General features: G+C 33.5%; 1 protein-coding gene across 1 annotated transcript; it reads left to right on the top strand.

Annotated features, from left to right (window-relative positions):
• Positions 1 to 881: 881 nt before the first annotated feature.
• Positions 882 to 24,164, top strand: LOC142357628 (calcitonin receptor-like; the record flags this gene model as incomplete). The annotated part of the gene is made up of 7 exons (XM_075409176.1): positions 882 to 1,460; positions 2,044 to 2,154; positions 15,563 to 15,723; positions 18,881 to 18,972; positions 19,549 to 19,690; positions 23,473 to 23,599; positions 24,101 to 24,164. Coding segments are annotated over exons 1-7 (890 nt in total), but the record flags the coding sequence as incomplete, so codon positions are not given.
• Between the last annotated feature and the right edge of the window lie 708 nt (positions 24,165 to 24,872).

Genomic DNA, 24,872 nt, shown 5'->3' with positions numbered 1-24,872 from the left:
ATGGGATCTCAATCTGGGAAGTTTCTTCCAGCAAAGTTTGCATCTGCCGAAATCTTTGATCCTTCAATAGATCCTTTGCGATCAAACCACTTAAGTTTTTTCTTGCTCCTCAACTGCTTTTTCAGTTTTCATGATGGAAGCGTTAAGTGAAGAGCGTCAATAATTAAGCTTTTTTACGACTTACACTGAAATCTTCAACCAGGATGACAACTGCTTATAACTTTGGAAGAAAAATAGTAGTGGTATGTTTTAATGACTTTGGCGAAAAAAACTAATTGGATATTCGTCTCTAATGCTAAAAGCAATGACTACATTTTTCTTTTTGTTTTACAGTTTTGAACAGATTTCAAGTTCTCAGGTTTATGGCGTTTACTAAGAATAGAAATCGATATCAAGTTTATTTTATAAATCAGTTTCAATTTTCTTTACTTTGAAAACAACGCTACTGGAGATCTCAAATTCACCAGTAGATTTTTAGTTGCCAATCCCTCAGCAAGTTCGCTTTTGAAGTTTTTTACGCGCTTTGAATTTCAGGGCAGATAATTTGTTTTTTCACAGCGTGTATTTTTATTTTCATTTAGCCAACGATAAAAACATGACCGAAAATGAAAACAAACTTGTTAACAGCGGGAATCAAATTAAAACAGTTGCTTTTTAATGAAATAGTGGTTGTTAAATTTGATCTAAGAAACTGTTTTTGTAACAGGACATTTCAAAACCAGCTTGTTCTTAGTAGTGGTGTTAATTTTCAGATCATTTGAAACCAATTTGGTTCATTTTGACGCTATTTAATTTTTATGACGTAATGCACGCTGCGACCCGTTGTTTGAATTAAAAAGTTATTTTTATTTGGTGAAAGTTAGTGCAAAATGCTGACAAGTTTTGACAGCATAGCTTTCAGTTATTCTAAGAATAATTGCACGTAACTGTAGTTGCTTTTTTCTGTTTCAGCTCAACAATTCACGAAGTAAACAATTCGAAGAGTTTGCCTGCTCATAAAAATAATTTCAATGTCTATTTTCAACTAATTTTGAACTTATTACTTCAATTTCTACAGTCAATAATTTGAATATTCGATAATTTTCCTCATTTACCGAAATCGTTTTCATTAATATAACTTTGCTCATCAGTTCTGTCGAAACAAAATAATTTCACAACCTGCGTTTTGATTTTAATGACGTCACAGATACTGTTGATAGTATTATAAAGCTTTTGTACATTTCTGCTTATTTAAAATTAGTTATCAGTAATTTACAATAATTGGATTATGGCGCCCTATCAATCTGACTCGACCCCCAGAGGACAACTGTCATTTTCTGTTAGTTCTACGGGAGGAGGTGTGACTAACTTGTCCGAGTGTGACTCAGTCTTTGTCCCCCCACACACTTTCCAGTCAGACTATTTCATGCCAGAGTTGTACGTGGAGTGTCTGAAGATTATGTGTAATATACCGCTCAAAAGTTAGTTAGATTTTAGTATGTTTATCTCACACGTACAATCAGTTACACATGCATTCAATGTGCTCGGGTTCAGATTTTAGATTGAATAAATGTAAAAAATGCGGCGAATACATGGCAGTGAAAGAATTTCAACATAAAATGCCCGCAACGACCAACTTTGACAAAAAAATGCAGCCGTGAATTCAGTGATAAATAATTGTAATAAGATATATCAATTAATTAATTGATATATCTTACAATTATTTATCACTGAATTTCATATTTTCAGTGACAATAATTTCAGTGACAATTATTTATCACTGAATATCACAGCTATCCCTCAAAACGATGAAAAAATCTTAAAAAAAGAGATAGCAAGATTTAAAAAAAAAGCGATAGCAAGATTTTTTCAACGTTTCGAGGGATAGCTGTGATATTTTTCACTGCTCAAAAATGCTTGTATTTATATTTATAAATGTACATATAATGGGAGGATTAATACCAGCCTATAACTATCAGCCCATTTTCGCACACATTTTGATCACACATTTGGTACATTAAATAGCAGTATAACTTGTTTACTGTTGTTGTGGTTCTGTTTCAGATGGGTCACTGTTTTGTCCCCCTCTGTTCGATGGGGTCGGATGCTGGCCTTCTACAAAAGTGAACACCACTCAGACCATTCCATGTCCAGACATACCATTCTACGATCATAGTTAGTATATATTCTAGTAGCGTCAGAAAAAACACTTGAGCACCAGTGCGAACGGAATAACTGTTCCCAACTCACTTTAGTGGGAGAGGAACTATACACTCAAATGGTTTTTTTTGTTCAGACAATTTGGCCAATCGACATAATCATCGTAGAGAGTTTTGAGTGGTATCAATAGAAAGCTCGTCCAGTGTAGAATATGGAATTAAAAAGATGTTTTTGATTTCCGATTCTTAGAGATTATCGAGTTTTAAAGTTTTGTGAACAGCAGACGATAATACCTTGTTTTAATTCACATTTTACGTATTTTTTTTCTCCAAATTCTCGTTAATTTTTGGTAAAATATGTTAAATTGTTAAGGGTAGTGTTATTTATTTTAGTTCTAAAGATAAGGCAGTGTTGCTGAATAATTCGATTCGTGTTTTTGGCTAGAATCAAGATTCAAAATTCAGTTTTTCAAAATTCAGACTCTTCTTCGTCAAAAATACGCTTTTTCTAGCCTACTGTCTTCAAATGTGCTGAAAGTGGTCACCTAATATTGCGAATTTTCGGCAACTTAAAACTCGATTGTAAAGCAAATAGCAAAATTCATGATTTTTATTCGAGATACTGAAAAATTGTGTTTCGAAACTGATCTGTTTGGTAACCAGTTGAACAAATGAGGGTATTTTTAGCCGCGCAGCAACAACACGGCCGATCTTGATCTCACCATGAATCCTTACTGTTAAAATTTTTTTTTTATTTTATTGGGGCGGTGCCTTTTTTAAAAAACATTCCGCATTTATATTTTTTTACGTAAATTACTGAAAACAACATCAATTCAGGAACCAATAATTACAGACTTGAATACGAAAAAATGCCCAACGACAGAGGCCCTATGATTTTAGAGTTAAGCTCATATGGCTGACCAATTGTTTTCGCAAAACTTTATGAACTTCTTATGTTTTGCTTTCATTTATTATGCTTTTTGCAGTTCAATTACTTAGTCTCCCCAATCCAAGATCCAAATGGTTTGCTGAAAGGTAAAACTGAACTTACACATTGTTTTCAGTTGTTATCTATTGTCTCTTATGACAGTGAATTCATTCGTTTTAAGAAAATGTCGGCGAGTTTTTGAAATTTTAAAATGATTTATCCTATTTTTGTCAATTTCAGGCATAGTCTCAGTAAAAACAAAAGAAACCAATTTACTTCGAGTTAAGAATTATAATTTTTATCGGTCTTAAAATCAGGTCAAATTTTCTCTGTTTTGATAATACTAGTTTTGAAGTATTTTTGTTTTTTTTTATATATTTAAATATTTTATAAATTCATTTTGTTTCCTTGTCGAATTATCACATTATATACAGGATATATGGGAACAATGCAAAAGAGTTGAGAAAAAGCGTATCTGAAAATTTTTATTGTTTTTGTTGAATATTTTATGCTTTTTGATTTAGAGAAATGTCTCCCCCAAAAGCTAGTGCATTTTCTTCAAATTTTGCCTATGTTGGTCTTTGTTGTTGTTGTTGTTGTTGTTGTTGTGCGACAATAACTGGTAATGATAGATATCAATTGCTTCCCCAGGGCGTATAATTGAAACTTTTCAAAGACTTCGGTATATAGCTATTTGCTTTAATGACCTTCAAATTAACTCTAATGACCTTTAATGACCTTCAAATGACCTTCACTTTAATGATCTTCAAAGATTTTTAAACAGTCTAATTTTTGCTTTTATTGTTCTCATCATGTAATCAACTCGACAAATAAGAAGTCTCAGCTACTTTTGTCAAAGTTTTTTTTCTCGGTTGTTTATATGTTTCGATTTAATGCTTCGACTATTTAGTTCCATAAAAATTTTGGAGATTTCTTGACAGTTCAAATTCGGGTTCTCTTTTTGTTGTTATGTCTACGTACTCCTATCATAAGGAAGACACCCGTTGTTGATAAGATGAGAAGCAAGTGATGATTTACTGTTCTTACAGATAACAACCTAAAATTATAGTGCCTTGAACACTGTGATGTTGTAATATTGTTTGTAAAAATTGGGCTTCTGCCTTTATTTGTTTTTATTTTGTAGTCGTGAGACTTAATCTCATTAAAAACCAGTGCAATTGACTTTCTGAGGAGTTTCAACCTAATTGATCAAGTATTTGAAATCCTATGTCTGTTACGGCTTTTAAAAATGTTTGTTTTCAAAAACGTATTTGGATTTTTGAGCTTCCCCATTTTTAAATAATTTTCCGGTCGATTTGTAGCTTATTCTCTGTAAAGGCAGGTAACCAGGCGTTTCCAGTGAGCTATATATTAATCTTTATAAAGGTTTTAGTTTCAATTGTTTGTTTCTTGGTTTAGTTAGTACTCCTACTAAAAGATTTCATAAAATGATTGAGAGTTTTAATTATTTGTAGAGTTCAAATGATTTTTGTTTTCTTTTTAAATTGTAACTTTAATGGTAGGTCCCATTGGCTTTAGAATATTGTGCAGTTGAAAGATTTTGACATATCTATGGCTCTAACGGCTTGACTGCCATTTTCGCGCAAACTTTTCTTGAACTTTTTTATTTTGCCACATTTTTCATTCTTTTTGTAGTAGTATGACGTATACTGGGTATTGACAGGTCTCAATTGCTTTCTATGAAGACATAAATGAACATTTTGGCGTTTCCAGTGAATTTTTAATGATATTAATTACTTTGAAAAATTTTTTTATAAAAGTTGAAACGTATTTTTGAACTTCCTAGCTTTTTGCTCTTCGACCTGTTATCCAGTAGCCTTGAGTACAGTTTCACAATAATTTCTAATGAAGCATAGCTTCTTGTTTTAAGTTTTATCTGATGCGAGTTTGATATTGTTATTTTTTTACCTATAGTCATCGAGTTTTGGTCGTCATTAATGTCTGTTATTTGATTTTTATTATTGTATTTTTTAGTAGTCATATTAACGACAAGTTCCATCGCCCCTCTAGCGTGGCTTTATGATATCACATTTGCAGTTTATTGAACGATTTGTATTGAAAACTCAAGATTTCAAAGAGGAATAGATCTTTGGTAGCATCTAATGATTTAATATTAGTGTTGTCTTTGTGTATATGTTAAACTTTAGCTTTAAACGTCTAATCTTAATCTTATTGGACTCCGAGGTATTGAGGAATGAGCGGAATTTGGCCGGAATGAGCGGAATCGATAAAAAATAATGCAAGAAATGAGCGGAATTTGAGCGGAATAAAAAATGCAAGGAATGAGCGGAATTTGAGCGGAAAAAAATGCAAGAAATGAGAGGAATTTGATCGGAATAAAAAATGCAGGAAATGAGCGGAATTTGACATGACCAAAAAATGCATACACTTTTAGCGGAAACATTGAACTTCCGGAAACAGGGAATGTATGTACATTAGGAGTTTCTGAAATGAACAACAATAGCGAAATTTTAAAGTAACGGTTTAAAGAATCTTTAAAAATTTTGAAATCATAACAACAGGAAACGCAGTGGTTTTAAAGTGGATCAACTTGAATCCAATCTCTCTTCTTATGTATTATATCAAAAACTAGTATTCCTGCATAAAAAAGATCATTGGAACACTCGATCACGCAAATATAGAAACGGTAACGACATATGGTCCTCATTTAGCTTCCATTTCTTTAAAGTCTTTCAGAAACAGATTGATATTCCTTTTAGTTCGAACTAATTCCATTTTCCTACATAAGCACTGCTTCAAAACCCTGCCAGTCGAACTGAAGTTTATTTGTTTATTTTAGGTACATGTCTCCGAAACAGGGCTCTCTACAAATTATAGGTGACGAAACAAACATTTATAGAAGTATTTCCTGTCGTTTATTTAGTTTCGCAAAGTTACGGTTAAATTTAATATAAAAGTTTCCCACTCTTCAGCCCTATTGATGTTTCTAGATTGAATAAGTAATTTAGGAACCTTTTGGGGTTTCTGAAGTGAACATCAGTACTGAAGTTTCAGACAAACATAGCATAGCTTCTTGTTTTAAGTTTTATCTGATGCGAGTTTGATTTTGATGATTTTGTTATTTTTTTAACCTATAGTCATCGAGTTTTGGTCGTCATTAATGTCTGTTATTTGATTTTTATTATTGTATTTTTCAGTAGTCATATTAACAACAAGTTCCATCGGCCCTCTAGCGTGGCTTTATGATATTACATTTGCGGTTTATTGAACGATTTGTATTGAAAACTCAAGATTTCAAAGAGGAATAGATCTTTGGTAGCATCTAATGATTTAATATTAGTGTTGTCTTTGTGGTATATGTTAAACTTTAGCTTTAAACGTCTACTCTTAATCTTATTGGACTCCGAGGTATTTTTAATTTTTCCATCGATCTTAATTTGTGTCTCCCAATGTTACTTTTTTGCAATGCTTTCCACATAAATGAAACCTGTTTTGGAATCATTTAGATTCAATTAGTTGGTTTCAAATTAGTGTATCTATTGATTTTCTGTAGTTCTTTTTCCGTTTTAAGTGAATTGTCTTGTGAGACAATAATAGTTTCATCCGCATACCAAACTTTTGCACAAATTTCCTCAACACGGTTAATTTGTAAGTCATTAATGTATAAACCAAATAATATTGATCATAGCAAAATTCCCTGAAGACTTTTGTGGTATAAAAATGTAAAAATAGGGGCCTTCTAGGGGCGTTATAAAACCAGTCGCAGTCTCTGCTCAATTTCCCATCAAAAATGAACGAAGTTCCGGTGAAAAGGGTAACAATATCGGATTTGAGGGAATGAGTTGAAAATTATAGTAAAAGATTAGAATAAACAGAATTGTCAGTAAATGTCAGAGAATAGTCGAACTAATGTTAACATTAGTTCGACTATTCTCTGACATTTACTGACAATTCTGTTTGTTCTAAACTTTTACAATAATTTTCGACTCATTCCCTCAAATCTGATATCATTACCCTTTTCACCGGAACTTCATTCATTTTTGATGGGAAATTGAGCAGAGACTGCGACTGGCTTGAGAACGCCCCTAGAAGGCCCCTAATTTTACATCTTTATACCAAAAAAGTCTTCAGGGAACTCTGCTATGATCAATATTAATTAATTTATACATTAATGACCTACAAATCAACCGTGTTGAGAAAATTTGTGCAAAAGTTTGGTATGCGGATGAAACTATTATTGTCTCACAAGACAATTCACTTAAAACGGAAAAAGAACTACAGAAAATCAATAGATACACTAATTTGAAACCAACTAATTGAATCTAAATGATTCCAAAACAGGTTTCATTTATGTGGAAAGCATTGCAAAAAAGTAACATTGGGGAGACACAAATTAAGATCGATGGAAAAATTAAAAATACCTCGGAGTCCAATAAGATTAAGAGTAGACGTTTAAAGCTAAAGTTTAACATATACCACAAAGACAACACTAATATTAAATTATTTGCTTCATTTGTTAATATCCTTTTCTTGATCTGGCTTCTACAAAATGTATTGATTTATGGTTACCACGCTCAAAAACTTCCTATTCTGATCACACAAAAATCTGTGATTGGAATTATTACCAGTCGTTTCGGCATAGACAGGAGGTTTGGTGCGGACGTTTACGTGAAAGTTAACATTATTTTTGCAAGAAATTGTAATTGTTCGCTGAAAAAATATCGCATTGTTATGCCAACATTGCATTCTTAGCTTTAGCATACATCTGTCTATTAGGGAGGATTTTTTGAGAAGGGAGAAGGTAACTGTTGACGCCGTTTTGGCCTACAGGGAGCCCCAGGGCCTACATGGTGCCTTGTTTTAACCTACAGGGCGCCCTGTTCTTGAATAAACGAAAAAAAATGCAAGCAACTAAACATAAAATATGATGATAGTTTTTACCCTGAAGCTGTAATTGGCCAATTTAAAAAAAGTATTTTGAAAACAGTCAAACATACAACAGTTTTGATCAACTAGCCCCATTCAACCGCACACCTAACAAAAACACCGTTAACCAAACTACTATATTATGGAAAGTTAAGATTTGATGACCAGAACAAATATGGTAAAGCTGGAGACTAAATTTCCCATTTTTTGTCAGTTAAACTCATAGTCACCCAGCCACTTTACTAAAACCTGAGTCATCCTTGCATAACCATTTAGTGAGATTCTCTGTAGTAAAGTGCCCCGGGTGAACCAGAAGTTGTTATGCTAGAACTTTCCTCTTATGGATCCTTAATGTCATAGACGAAAAAGGTTGTAAGAAATTGGTAGGGTTCCAACTTTCCCATAAAGGAAAGTTCTATGGTTACAACTTTACCATAAAGGAAAGTTCTGTGACTACATTTTTCTCATGAAGGAAAGTTCTATGATTACAACTTTATCCTAAAAGATAAGTTCTATGATTACAACTTTTCATAAAGTTCAAGGAGTCCAATTTTTAAATTTTTCGTATTCAATAACTGCAATCTATAGCAGAACAACAGTCGTTTTGAAGGTATCACATAGCTAAAATGTTACCAAGTTACGCATTACATTAAATTCGGCTTTTAACAAGCACTTAGATTTGTTTTTGTTTTATGAAGTTTTGTGACTACGCCTTTTCCATGAAAAAATGCAAAAAGGTCACCTGAGGCGGAGATTTCAGTTTACTGTAGAATAAATATTTTTCGAAACATCTAGCAATTGTGATTTCTCAATCTTAGGTTGCAATTTTTTATTATTATGAAGTTCTATGACTAAAACTTTTCCTAAAATACGGTTATAACTGAAAAGTAACTTTTTCCAATTTTTTTCTCACTAATTTTTTGAAACACAATATTTGTAATTTGTTTCAGCCGTGTGCATGATTTCTCTAAGAATTTGTTAAATTACAACTTTCATTAAGAAGTCAACTTTTAAAATTACAAAGTCAACCCGGGGAGATAAAGCGCCCATTACGGGACATTTTTTCAAAAAAAAAGAAATTCACCTTTACTAATTTTTTCAATTTTTATCGTAGTCACATAATTAAACAGATTTTATTGTTAATTTTATTTTAATTCTATTTAAATTGAATTATTTCCAGTTTTGATGGCTCCTAGGTACGAAATATGTGCTCCTGAAAATTCCTGTATTTTCGAGAGTTTTCATTTTAATTTAGAGTATTTTGCAAAAAAGTGAAACAATCAGAGTTTTTTGTCGTATTGGTGAAAATGTTCAAAATCTGGTGAACAACCTTGCTCTAAGAATGAGTCGTACAGTTTTACCTGGTATTTTTGTTTGACGGTTTAATAGTAGTTGCGACAATGGTTTCAGCAAAAGTGAGTGTTTGTGTATAGCGGACAAACTAGTTTTGGCATCTAGGAATCAACCGTTAACAAAAAGCCCCTAACCATAAACTTTAGCATGTTTCTAAAACATTTTGGGTTTGATGGAACTTGAATCGAGGAACAATTCTTTCATAGGAGTTCAATGATTTGGCACCACAAAGTACTTTTTCATAAAAAAATTTAACGTGACGGGCTATGGGGTAGAAAAACTTAAAGACTTGCTAGGGGATGGTTTTGATAGTAGCTACCCATTAAGAGGACTGAAAGAATTTGGCAAAATTATCGAAGACTATGTTTCAACCCTATCTTGTTTAAGATTTCTACAGCTGCATATCTTGAGCAACTCTTTTAATAATTAAACTGAAAAGTTTTGACACTCGTTTCTCGCCAATCTTCATATAGCATCACCCAAGTCGAGGAGTCCGCTCAAATTCCGCTCAAAAAATGCAAGAGATAACAGGAATGAGCGGAATTTGGCCGGAATGAGCGGAATCGATAAAAAATAATGCAAGAAATGAGCGGAATTTGAGCGGAATAAAAAATGCAAGGAATGAGCGGAATTTGAGCGGAAAAAAATGCAAGAAATGAGAGGAATTTGATCGGAATAAAAAATGCAGGAAATGAGCGGAATTTGACATGACCAAAAAATGCATACACTTTTAGCGGAAACATTGAACTTCCGGAAACAGGGAATGTATGTACATTAGGAGTTTCTGAAATGAACAACAATAGCGAAATTTTAAAGTAACGGTTTAAAGAATCTTTAAAAAATTTGAAATCATAACAACAGGAAACGCAGTGGTTTTAAAGTGGATCAACTTGAATCCAATCTCTCTTCTTATATATTATATCAAAAACTAGTATTCCTGCATAAAAAAGATCATTGGAACACTCGATCACGCAAATATAGAAACGGTAACGACATATGGTCCTCATTTAGCTTCCATTTCTTCAAAGTCTTTCAGAAACAGATTGATATTCCTTTTAGTTCGAACTAATTCCATTTTCCTACATAAGCACTGCTTCAAAACCCTGCCAGTCGAACTGAAGTTTATTTGTTTATTTTAGGTACATGTCTCCGAAACAGGGCTCTCTACAAATTATAGGTGACGAAACAAACATTTATAGAAGTATTTCCTGTCGTTTATTTAGTTTCGCAAAGTTACGGTTAAATTTAATATAAAAGTTTCCCACTCTTCAGCCCTACTGATGTTTCTAGATTGAATAAGTAATTTAGGAACCTTTTGGGGTTTCTGAAGTGAACATCAGTACTGAAGTTTCAGACAAACATAGCATAGCTTCTTGTTTTAAGTTTTATCTGATGCGAGTTTGATTTTGATGATTTTGTTATTTTTTTTACCTATAGTCATCGAGTTTTGGTCGTCATTAATGTCTGTTATTTGATTTTTATTATTGTATTTTTCAGTAGTCATATTAACAACAAGTTCCATCGGCCCTCTAGCGTGGCTTTATGATATTACATTTGCGGTTTATTGAACGATTTGTATTGAAAACTCAAGATTTCAAAGAGGAATAGATCTTTGGTAGCATCTAATGATTTAATATTAGTGTTGTCTTTGTGGTATATGTTAAACTTTAGCTTTAAACGTCTACTCTTAATCTTATTGGACTCCGAGGTATTTTTAATTTTTCCATCGATCTTAATTTGTGTCTCCCCAATGTTACTTTTTTGCAATGCTTTCCACATAAATGAAACCTGTTTTGGAATCATTTAGATTCAATTAGTTGGTTTCAAATTAGTGTATCTATTGATTTTCTGTAGTTCTTTTTCCGTTTTAAGTGAATTGTCTTCTGAGACAATAATAGTTTCATCCGCATACCAAACTTTTGCATAAATTTTCTCAACACGGTTGATTTGTAGGTCAATAATGTATAAATTAATTAATATTGATCATAGCAGAGTTCCCTGAAGACTTTTTTGGTATAAAGATGTAAAATAAGGGGCCTTCTAGGGGCGTTCTCAAGCCAGTCGCAGTCTCTGCTCAATTTCCCATCAAAAATGAATGAAGTTCCGGTGAAAAGGGTAATGATATCAGATTTGAGGGAATGAGTTGAAAACTAATGTAAAAGTTTAGAATAAACAGAATTATCAGTAAATGTCAGAGAATAGTCGAACTAATGTTAACATTAGTTCGACTATTCTCTGACATTTACTTACAATTCTGTTTATTCTAAATTTTTACTATAATTTTCACCTCATTCCCTCAAATCTGATATCGTTACCCTTTTCACCGGAACTTCTTTCATTTTTGAAGGGAAATTGAGCAGAGACTGCGACTGGTTTGATAACGCCCCTAGAAGGCCCCTAATTTTACATTTTTATACCACAAAGGTCTTCAGGGAACTTGCTATGATCAATATTAATTGATTTATACATTAATGACTTACAAATTAACCGTGTTGAGAAAATTTCTGCAAAAGTTTGGTATGCGGATGAAACTATTTTTGTCTCACAAGACAATTCACTTAAAACGGAAAAAGAACTACAGAAAATCAATAGACACACTAATTTGAAACCAACTAATTGAATCTAAATGATTCCAAAACAGGTTTCATTTATGTGGAAAGCATTGCAAAAAAGTAACATTGGGGAGACACAAATTAGGATCGATGGAAAAATTAAAAATACCTCGGAGTCCAATAAGATTAAGACTAGACGTTTAAAGCTAAAGTTTAACATATACCACAAAGACAACACTAATATTAAATTATTTGCTTCATTTGTTTAATATCTTTTTCTTGATCTGGCTTCTACAAAATGTATTGATTTATGGTTACCACGCTCAAAAACTTCCTATTCTGATCACACAAAAATCTGTGATTGGATTATTACCAGTCGTTTTGGCATAGACAGGAGGTTTGGTGCGGACGTTTACGTGAAAGTTAACATTATTTTTGCAAGAAATTGTTATTGTTCGCTGAAAAAATATCGCATTGTTATGCCAACATTGCATTCTTAGCTTAAGCATACATCTGTCTATTAGGGAGGATTTTTTGAGAAGGAGGAAGGTAACTGTTGACGCCGTTTTGGCCTACAGCGAGCCCCAGGGCCTACATGGTGCCTTGTTTTAACCTACAGGGCGCCCTGTTCTTGAATAAACGAAAAAAATTGCAAGCAACTAAACATAAAATATGATGATAGTTTTTACTCTGAAGCTGTAATTGGCCAATTTAAAAAAAGTATTTTGAAAACAGTCAAACATACAACAGTTTTGATCAACTAGCCCCATTCAACCGCACACCTAACAAAAACACCGTTAACCAAACTACTATATTATGGAAAGTTAAGATTTGGTGACCAGAACAAATATGGTAAAGCTGGAGACTAAATTTCCCATTTTTTGTCAGTTAAACACATAGTCACCCAGCCACTTTACTAAAACCTGAGTCATCCTTGCATAACCATTTAGTGAGATTCTCTGTAGTAAAGTGCCCCGGGTGAACCAGAAGTTGTTATCCTAGAACTTTCCTCTTATGGATCCTTAATGTCATAGACGAAAAAGGTTGTAAGAAATTGGTAGGGTTCCAACTTTCCCATAAAGGAAAGTTCGATGGTTACAACTTTACCATAAAGGAAAGTTCTGTGACTACATTTTTCTCATGAAGGAAAGTTCTATGATTACAATTTTATCCTAATAGAAAAGTTCTATGATTACAACTTTTTCATAAAGTTCTAGGAGTACAAATTTTTCATGTTCAATAACTGCAACCTATTGCAGAACGAAAGTCGTATTGAAGGTATCACATAGCTAAAATGTTATCAAGTTACGCATTACATTAAATTCGGCTGTTAACAAGCACTTAAAATTGTTTTTGCTTTATGAAGTTTTATGACTACGCCTTTTCCATGAAAAAATGCAAAACAGGTCACCTGAAGCGGATTTTACAGTTTTGTGTAGAATAACTATTTTTCGAAACATCTGGCAATTGTGATCTCTAAATCTTAGGTTGCATTTTTTTTTATTATGAAATTCTGTGACTACAACTTTTCCTAAATTACGGTATAACTGAAAAGTAACTTTTTCCAATTTTTTTCTTACTAATTTTCTGAAACACATTAATTGTGCCTTGTTTCAGCCGTGTTCATGATTTCTCTAAAAATTTATTAAATTACAACCTTCATTACGAAGTCAATTTTTTCAATTATGAAGTCAACCCGGGGAGATAAAGCGCCCATTACGGGACACTTTTTCGAAAAAAAAGAAATTCAATTTTACTAATCTTGCTGTTTTTCAATTTTTATCGTAGTCACATAATTAAACAGATTTTATTGTTAATTTTTTTTAATTCTATTTAAATTGAATTATTTCCAGTTTTGATGGCTCCTAGGTACGAAATATGTGCTCCTGAAAATTCCTGTATTTTCGAGCATTTTCATTTCAATTTAGAATATTTTGAAAAAAGTGAAAAAATTCAGAGTTTTTTGTCGTATTGGTAAAATGTTCAAAATCTGGTGAACAACCATGCTCTAAGAATGAGTCGTACAGTTTTACTTGGTATTTTTGTTTGACGGTTTAATCGTAGTTGCGACAATGGTTTCACCAAAAGTGAGAGTTTGCGTATAGCGGACAAACCAGTTTTGGCATCTAGGAATCAACAGTTAACAAAAAGCCACTAACCATAAACTTTAGCATATTTCTAAAACATTTTGGGTTTGATGGAACTTGAATCGAGGAACAATTCTTTCACAGGAGTTCAATGATTTGGCACCACAAACTACTTTTTCTTAAAAAATTTAACGTGATGGGTTGTCGGGTAGAAAATGTTAATGACTTGCGAGGGGATGGTTTTGATAGTAGCTACCCATTAAGAGGACTGAAAGAAATTGGCAAAATTATCGAAGACAATGTTTCAGTCCTATCTTGTTTAAGATTTCTACAGCAGCATAACTTAAGCAACTCTTTTCTTAAATATACTGAAAAGTTTTTTGACACTCGTTTCTCGCCAATCTTCATGTAGCATCAGGCGAGAAAAGAATATGGAAAAAATCTAACCCCAAAGCCGTTTTGCGGCAGTGTCTTAAGTTTTTGATGATTGTTTTTTTCTGTCGTGTTACTCGACGCTTTATCTAAGTTCACCATGAACAAGTGAAGGTTTTCGTCAAACCAAACTTCATGCAGAATTTTGAATACCCAGGTTGAGGTCCAAACCCAAATTTTTGTCTGATCAGACTTTCCAGACCGAAAATATCTCTGATCAGACTTTCCAGACGAAAATTCACCCTGATCAGACTTTCCAAACCCAAGTTACCTCTGATCAGACTTTCCAGATACAAAAAGTCTCTGATCAGACTTTTCAGACTGAAGGTGTTCTCATCAGAGCATCTTCAGACCATTTTCCAGACTCAAATTCAGACCATTGCCCAGACCTTAATCAGACTATGATCAGACTCAAGTGCGCTCGAAATAATCTGATCAGAGAAAGATTCTATTTATGAAAAAATCTCTTAATTGTGCAATAATTTTTTCATTTCATAAAAACTGATGTTTGCAGTATTTAATTTATCTAAGGGAAAATCAATTATAAAAGTATTGCTAAAGAAAAAAACCCAACTGTTGAGAAAAATTTTTATTTAGTGTACCATTTAGTGTATATTTCTGACTAAATTGATGAGTTTAGACAGCTTTCCACAACAAACATCGTGATCTCCAGTTGATCAAAATTTCTTCTGAAAGGGACCGGCCTCTTCTATCAGCTGGACTCCTTTTTTTCTGATGTGAGCTATCGGACTTTAGATGAGTCTCTGATTAGAACGCTGCTTTATGGCTGCGTATTGGCAGACTCAACATCTCATAGTAAAAAAAAACAAAAAATGAAAAAAATAATGCGCTCGAAATGGTCCCTGATCAGGACCAATTGCGTTCAAAAATATTTCTGATCAGACCCAAGTGCGCTCGAAGTGGTTATGATCAGACCCAAGTGCGCTCGAATCCGCCTATGATCAGACTTTTCAGACCAAATCGACCTCTGGTCAGACCATCTCCAGACCATCCTCCCGACTGTAGTGCGCTCGAACTTCCTTCCAGACCCTGTAATTTTGGTCTGGGAACACACGGGTGTGCGCTCGACTGGGTCTGATCATAAACCAATTTGGGTCCGGACCTCAACCTGAGTATTCTAGTAAACTGCTTAAGTTTTTGTAGGTAAGTTTGGCTCTCACGCCTGTGTAGTAAGCCAGGGTTGGAGTGAAGATGGGGTGAAGATGATAGAGGGTGCTGGCATTCCTGTTTGGGCTTCTCATCCAGACTTCCCTGGACTCATCTGGTCCGATTACTCCCAGTGTGAACATGCCATTCTAACTGACGTAAGTTTACTTATCTTGAGTGTCACCATCAGTTATCTTGTAAGGTCTTACCAAACTCTCTTGTAACAACTCGTCATGATTATGCGTCGCTTGGCTAAGATTTTGGAAGACAGCTTTCCAGATCATAAACGATATAATTATGCCTGCTAAGATTTTACAGAAAATAAAATCACCCTTATCGAAAGTTTTTTCATCTCAAGAACCATAAACAAGACCATAAATGGTAATCAAATAAGGGTCCGAATTTTTTTTTTATATTCTTGTTATGATTTCTAAGACCTAATTATACTCTTAAATATGGTTTCCAAGATTTCATACAAAATTGGCATCATTCATTTCACTTATGGTCAGACGCATGATACTCAAAAACCATATACGAGAATAAGGCTGCTCAAGAAACAATTATGGTCCTACACGTGGTTTCAAAGAAATATTTATGGTTATATGAATTGTAATTAAGAACCATTTATGAGATCGGTCATGTTTAATTGAGTTTAATTAGTATTTTAAGATTTTACGGTCCTCTATGAGGCATAACAGTTTTGAATTTCGTTTCTAATATTATTGATTGTTGCCCAAGATTTGAAATTATTTTTAAAGCAATATGGTGACGAGTAAACTAGAAAAGCGAAAAAAATAAATTAGTGTTATTAGAAGTGAAATGAAAGGACAGCTGCTTCAGAAAAAGTAACATCTGCATCGCTTTTCACTACAACTCTGCGATCAGTTGCAATCCTGAATTTTTGTTTTTGCTTTCACTAAGCAGTCCGTTATATTCAAAATGCAGATTTAAAATTGATTCGAAAAATAAGAATTGGTGCTATAGCTCTAGCTAGCAGAACGAATTGTTTCTTTTAACCTTGAACTTTGCTTTCACTAGAGATCAAAAGAGTTCACTTTTATGATTGCCTTTTCTAAAAGGCTGACAAATGGAGAAATATTTTCTATAACTGTGCTCAATATATAGAGACCCGAGTTTATGAATGAGACCTGAGCCCTAAGAGTTGAAAAAATGGAAATTCGACCTGTGAAAACAATAGTTTTACAAGATATCAGAATACTTTAAAGACAAGGAATCAGAGTTATAAAATGTATTACGATCTGAAAAGCTAATTGTTTCATCAATTGTTACACATTTTCAATTCAACCACTGCAAGCTTATTTTGAAGACTGCATGATGCATGAGAGCTTTACATTGAGATCACAAAAGATGAACAGTTTTGGCAATATGGACTTTTAACAATGAAGATTACATCCACTGTCCAATAGTGGTATATTAAGATAGATAAAATGCCGTATTAGAAATTAAAAAATCTTATATTATACGACAATTTAATTTTTCTTTCGATATACTAATAGAAAAATCTGATAAAAAACTTATAGGATTTGGAATAGATCGAGCCCTTTATGCATGTAATTGTTTTTAACTAGGTGCAATTATGCTAATTTCCATAGAGTATTTCCATATGCTATTTTCACGTGTCTTGATCATTTCGCAATAAAATGCTAAATGTTTTTAGATTTTTCTTCGACTTTCTTGCAATCGAGAAGTTATCAATCTGTGAGGTGTATCTGACTAAACTGAGCAGTTATGTCACCTTGTTTTTCTCAGTGCCCTATGTAGCAAAAGTTGCCAGAATAAAAGTATATTTCCGTAGCCCAAACCATAAGCCGCTTCACTGCACTTTCCATATTTTTCCCTAGCCAAGGAGACCGAACAAAAATAACGTAAGTAATGTTCGGTATGTTCTGTTTTCCACGTATAAAATTGTCAAATTGTTTGGTGCGTTCGGAAGGTTCGGTGTGTTTGTTATTTTTGGTTTATTCGGTTGTAAACATAAGAAATCATTGCAATGTTCGGTCTTTTAAATTTGGTAATTTAGGTTTTAAACGTAAGAAATTGTCGGTATGCTTGGTTCAAAAAATCTTGAGTTAACCCGATGTTTTTTGAAAAAAATTGATATCTTTATTCAAAAGGAATAGATTTCATTCTTCCCAAGGAGCTCTTCAAATCAACCCTAATAAGGTTCAGAGTTTCCTTATTTAATGGAAATCTGAGAAGGCACAAGATTTCTCAGAAAAATAGGTTTAGATTTTCATACAATCATAGTTGCATGAAGCAAATATCATTATTTTAGGGTTAGTGGATATCAATCAGGTCAAGGAGTTATTCAAATGTAAACAAACTTGGCATAAAACCGAACATATCGAATCCAAGAAACCAAGCATAACGAAGAATTCTTACGTTTTAAACCAAACACACGGGTTCTAAGACCAAACATACCAAATCGAATGAAGCCAATATACCAAAGATTAACTCTCAATATTTAAAACCAAACATAACGAGTCTCGAATTTAAAAAACCAAACACAAACCGCAATTACTCACGTTCAAAGTTGAATAAACCGATGATTTGTTACGTTTAAAATCCAAACGCATCGACGATACCGAGGAAACAAAGTGTGAGGGCTTTCGCCATTTCCGTCCAACTAAAACCGAACATGTCGGCCTTTTTCTTACGTTTAAAAACGTCGTTTTCTGCATTAAAGTTGCACTTGTTGGTTGAAAGCAGTTTATTTGATCGATATCTTATACTACAGTTCTTATCGGAACGAGAGTTGGTTAACTAATTTTATCAAAAATTTTTACCGGCATCGAGAAGTTATGAAGGTGGGTTCTTGAAAGATTTCAAAAATACCATGACAACAATGCTTTTTTAACATTAGGTCTCGTGACGATTGCCATATTGCATAAGTTTAACCACTCTGTAATTGATTGGACTATCATTTTCCACAACTCTTTTCTCAGCAAATTTGCTAGCGGAAGAGTGGCGAGAAGAGAGTGACTGAAAACTGTAGTCTAATCCCAAAAGCACAATTTTTGCCTCTCAGATTTTTCAGATTTTTGAAGCTTGCATTCGGCGTTATCAATTTATTTCATTGAGACGTTGCACAACTGTTGTTATCCCATCGAGATATGCATAAAGCACATTAGACTGCTTAATTTTCTCCTTCGTTATTAATGGTTTGACTATGGTACCTATTGGTCTCGTTTCATTCAATTAATAACTCAATTTGTTGAAAACAGTAGACTACTGTAATAAATTTAGTTTTTGCGTGAGTGTTGTTGCTGCATATACGGTTTCTCTTTGTTTCAGAAGTATCGAATAATTCAGCTGATCTATTACGTGGGACATCTTCTCTCATTCACCTTCACCCTCCTCGCTTTCATCATATTCGCATTCTTCAAGTGAGCTCAAAAACTAACAGCAAGTATACATTCTGAAAGTTAATACAGGTTTTAACAAGTCGAGGGTGGAGGTACCACTGGATTTAATCCATAAAACATCCGAGTTCAAAAAATTGAACTCCAATACTGCCTCTACAGACAATTTTTTCCATAAATCATTTAGCAGCACCAAAAAATGAAAGGCACCATGAAAAAAGAGCACATTAACAATTGTCTTTTGCGATGCAATGGAACTCCACCTCAAACAGTAAGTTAGAAATTGTTAATGAAATAGTTATTGAGGTTAGACCTGAAGCTCTTCGGAACGCACAAAAAACAAAAATTGGGAAACCGGGTAACCAATGACTCTAGACCTTATTACCAATTTTGAGCTTTTGTGAAACCTTGATTTGGCGCCAACTCCGTTTTAATTTTCTTGTGTTATTCCTCCTTGTTGCTTCAAAAGTTTCTGGAACTGCTGAGACAACTTTTTTACGAGAGTTTTTTTTGCCAAGATGCTTTTAAGCTTCTCGAACGAGCGTTAATATTGCGTTGAATAAGGGTAAAATGTCTATTATTGCTATATTATTACTCTAGGAAGCTTCATTGTCCCCGGAATGTGGTGCACATGAACTTTTTCGGATCAATCGCAGTGTTCTGCTTCTTCTACTTCATCCAAATACTCCTCATGCACACACTCCTCACTGACACACTCCTCTGCAATGCCACACACATCGTCGTATGTATACTTACTCTACTTGCTACTTCAAGTCACACCTAGAGTTCACTAATTGAGTTCAAACGATGCTGAAGATCACCTGATCAAAAAGAAAACAGTGTAAAGTCGATATTTTAGTGGTGTGAAGTAAGCAAATATGTTGGAAATTAAACAATCAAATACCCAAACTATCTTAATGGCTAATGAAATGACGTCTGCTACAGTTGACTTATGCCTACTTTTGCATAGTTTCTTAATATAGCTATATAGCCAAATAGTGGCAACTGATCATCGTTCTTCGGATTTCCTCAAGTCTTCCGGCAAAGTTCCTCAAGTCTTCTGGCAAACTTCTGACTAAGTCTTCTTGCAAACTTTTTATGACTTAAGTTGGGTTACCTAGTTGTAAGGATACATGTGTGGCTCGTTTAGCAATTACAATTAAGCATTACAGTTAAGCAAAAACAGAGCTGTATAAAACACGCATAGCCGCACAAAATTGAAGGCACTAGATGGAAGGGTTAAGCAACGAAGTTTTAAATTTGCTGTATTTTGGCTGTTTTCTTACGTTTGGAACAGTGATCAGAAATATTTAAAATGTGAATTAATGCCGTAGAACAAACAAAATGATTATTCTTAATCAGAAAACAAATTACACAGGGAAAGTTCGTTTTAACTTTTAAGGCGGTAATCGTGACTTTTTTTCAAGACATAATATAAAGAACTACTCATTGTTTCACCCAAAATGAAATGGGCTCATGATCTTAGTACTGGCGCTACATTTTTTATTAAGGCATTCTTTGCCGAACGATACGTTTGGCCAAGAGGTACAAAAGTGTTATAAAAAAACTACCTGAAAACTAAAAGGATTGTTTTTGAAACGATTGTTTCTCAAAGAAAAATTGACGCACAAAGTTTTTGAAAATTTTCCCATTATTGTTCTTTTCAAGCTTCGTGTGTACGTCTTGCTAGTATTTTTCGTAAATTTATTTTTACAAATATTTCTGATTGCAAAGATAACTGATCTTAATGTTAGCTGATCTTAATGTTAGCTGATCAGATAACTGAAGTTAATGTTGGTTTGGTCTTAGTTTCAAAAAAATTAGAGACATTGAATTGTACAGGGCCGCTGTGTTTTAAGTCCTCATAAATTTGACTAACTTGAATTTTATTCGTGCGCTCGGTTTTTGAGATATATTGTTGCTTCATTCGAAATTTTTTTTCAATGGGAACTAAAAACAGAGTGGAAATTTTGTCACGAGGATTTCAAAAAAGGAGCAAAAAAAAACGGTTTATTTTAGTGGGACATGAAATCGTTTCAATTTCCACCTAAAGCGGAAAGAAAAAACAAAGTGTGCCCAAAAAATCCAGCTTTGATAGTTTTTTTTCCACATTGAGCAATTATACTTCAGTTTTCACTGTTTTCTTCTCTAATTTCTACCATTGCCTTTAAGAGCTAACTCATGTGCACTAGTCTAATGTTGAGTAATTAGGATTTTTGAATTCAACAAAAAGCAGCTAACAATTTCTATAACTTCGAAACTAAATTCATCGCTATTTTTAAAGTTCCCCCGATTTCGTAGTTCTCTATGTTTCTCGTCTCATAAGGACTATCAGCATTTCCCATGGACTGAGACATGATTGACTAAGGGACATGTTCAATCTTTTTTGTGCCTGACGTTTCTGATAACTTTAATACTAGAAGTTTGAAAATTATCATTGGTTTTGCTTGAGTATGGCTCTTTAAAGAGTCTTCTGAGTCGTCCTATCGATTATCAATTGTCTTATCAATAAGTTTTGTCAATCTTGCATAAGTTTTTCAGAGAAGCTTGGCTGGGTCTACAAAATGGTATGATTGATCAGTATATGATCAGTATAGTTGTCTCAATTCATATTTTTTTGTATTTGGCTGCTTTGAATCCACTTAATGATTTCTGAAATTTATCAAAGGTTTGTCAAATTTTGCACGTCTTTACTTTTTCTATCTGTTTTTTGGTCCTTATTATTATAAATGAACGGTTCCTAGTGATTGCTGTTGCTGGATCCTAGTGATATGACTCATAATTGATTTTCATGTTACACCCAATCTTCTAATTTTTATAGCGACAAATAACACTACTGATTCACGAAAAATACCCGGGTTGAAGTTTCTTTGATTTCATACAAGGATTATATATGATTTCATACTGTCCATACTTGATTTCTTAGTACGATCCTTGTATGAAACCAAAGAAATCATATATGATCCTTGTATGATTACCAAGAAATCATATATGATCCTAGTACGAATACCAAGAATCATACATCTTTTTTTAAAATCTTTAACCATTTATGTTTTTTTTTGTTTTTATTCGGTGGGGCATCACACGTATGATACCCCGGCATCACATTGTGATCCGCCAAAAGACCCTAACGTACAATATCAATTGCAAGTTGGGCACAAAATAAAAGAGTAAGTCCAAACAAATAACAAAATTTTTGACATACTGTGAAGCCAGTTGAGACATAATAAATGCTCATTTATAAAAAAATTAATCAAGAAAAAAATGCATATCACGTCATATTCGTTTTCTGAATACGTTTAAACCACAAAGTTATTCTTTAAGCGCACACAAAGAATCAAATGTGGATTGGAAATGCGATATAATAATTTAATAAGTCTTCTGACTACATTATACGAGAATTTGTGGCACCAGTCAGTGTATTATGTGTCATATATGACCTTGTATGAAATCCAAGAAATTTTTTCAATTTCAATGGAAAATCAAAATTATACAGTTTTTAGTCTTTGAATTTTTTTGTATGATCCTTGTATGATTTCAAGGAAATCATATATGGTCCTTGTATGACTACCAAGAATTCATACAAACCATATATGACCTAGTATGATTACTAAGAATCATATATGACCTAGTACGAAATCAAAGAAAGTTGTATGATCGTTGACCCGGGTATCAATAATTTTCTTTGCGTTTGTTGTCTTGTCTTTTGCAGCTGTCTTTTACTGGTCTTATTCACACTTAAAATACATAAATTAATATTGTTTTTATTGACAATTTTTTTTACTTTGGATGCCTGTTTGCCGTTTCTAACTATTTTAACGCTGCATGATTTGGAATCTAACAGTTTTTAGTTTTGTTTTTTTTTTCTTGTCGTTTTGAATGACCTATCACTTAGTTTTTTCAGTTATTTAGATCTGTTTGTCTCCCTGAATAAGCATGATTGAATCAATTAAATGGTACTGGTCCTATTATCTGGGTTATAACTTTGTCTGCTAAGCTGTCTTATTACTTATTGTCATTTACGACAAGCATCAATGACTGACTTTTTCATTAAAGGCAGTTGGCGCAATTTCTTGGCCATTTTGTAGCTTTTGTAGCTTTTGCTTCAATTCAGTTTGAGACCATTTGTGCTCAAAAATGTCACTATTTAAGTTTGAGTCTTGTTGATCTATTTGGCTTCTGGTCTAAAAATCTGGCTCAATAGTTCACATTGCATTATAGAGTGAAAAGTTGAATTTATTCAATAATCAAGTGTGTAGCTATTGGTTTGATACATACTTTTTGATCTCCCAGGTTTGAGCTAGCTACAACCAAAGCCAACCCCCTTGCCAGTCGTTTGAGGAGCAATTCACATTAATGGGTTATTTTTCGAGTGGGGACCAAAAAAAATTCTCGAATTTCCTAGCCTTCTGACGAAGAGAGTCTTGCTCCCCGCAAAGTTTAAGCTAGCTACCCCCCACCAGTCGTTTAAGGAGCAATTCGCATAAATTTCAGTTATGTTTCGAGTATAGTTATATTGTGTAGGTGCAATACTGCTTCCAATGTACCTATTTCTGGATGTTATGTGAGGCTGCCTATCTTCACAGAACTGTAGTCACAAATGTATTCGGACACAACGAAAAGCTAACCAGATTCATACTACTCGGATGGGGTGAGTTGCACTTTTTTCAACTATTCTCTTATCGCCACCCGAGACCCTAACGGGCGTAAAAACAAGCGGCTTCAAATCGTGTAGAAGATAGATTTAAATCCTGCACCAGTCTTGCAAAACTTTTTAGGGCTCTTAAATTATTTGACATTCATCGGCTGCTAGTGAAACGAAACTTATATGCATATCATCACAGTGAGAACCCGCAGTCCATAAATATGCCAATAGAAAAATAAAATTTATACAATTTAAAGTTAGAGTAAATTTTTTGACTTCAAATACGAGAAAGCTTCCATATTCAACGTAGGTTTCAAAATTTTCAATTCCATTTTCAACGTATGTCTCTGTGAGCTCAACTTCAAAGTTCTTAATACTAGTGAATTAGTTACTACACTTAGCGGAAAAATTGTTGCATTATCGGCAAAATATATGGGAAATTATACGCATCCCATTTGTTATTTAGCAGTTTTGAACTGAATCATTTGTGGACATTTCTTGTTCTAGGCACTCCCTTGCTGGTCATCTCCTCATACATCGCAGTCAATGTTGCAATTGGAAACGCAAAATTGTGAGTTGCAAAATTTAGTACCTTTTTCGGTCGTTTAACTAATAACTTGTAGTAATTGTTGATCATTCATTATCTTAAGATCTTAAAAGAGATATTGGAAAAATAGGGACGGGACTATAGGGATTACATTAGTTATATATGCTAAAAGGAACCACAATGCTACTTTTGCAGCAAACCTAATTTATCTGGTTTGTTACTAAATGATTTTTGAAAATTATAGAAATAATTTAAATTTCTGATCAGAAAAAAGTATCAAAACAAAGGGAGAAGGTTTAGCAGATACTTTTTAAAGACAAAATTTAATGGATCAAATAATTTGCTGACCATTTTGTTTTACATGGGATAACAAAAACAGCCAGGAAATTTTCTTTGCCATTTTCCAATTGTTCTGATATAACTGGAAGATAATATTTTGATGTTTTTTTTCTTTTTTTCTCTAATTTTTTCCAAAAGTTGATACCATTTTTAATTGGCTTAATATATCAATTAACTTTGACTTTTCAAAAGTTAATCAACGTTTTGATTTGAAAAAAAATACCACTGGGGTTTTTTCAACTCATACAACTGCGATGAACTACACTAAGTATTGAATTTTTATATCAAAAAGTTATGCTCACTAACGTGCGATGGCAGAAAAAATTGCAACCAGGCTGATCCGCAATCTTGTTTTAATTGTCTAGCAATTGAAGCAGAGAGATTTTTCCTTTA

This window comes from Convolutriloba macropyga, unplaced genomic scaffold (assembly GCF_964194025.1).
Source record: "Convolutriloba macropyga unplaced genomic scaffold, txConMacr16.3 SCAFFOLD_1615, whole genome shotgun sequence".
Classification (NCBI taxonomy): Eukaryota; Metazoa; Xenacoelomorpha; order Acoela; family Convolutidae; genus Convolutriloba; species Convolutriloba macropyga.
Note: the sequence above shows the minus strand (reverse complement) of the source record. Positions and strands in the feature narration are given on the sequence as shown.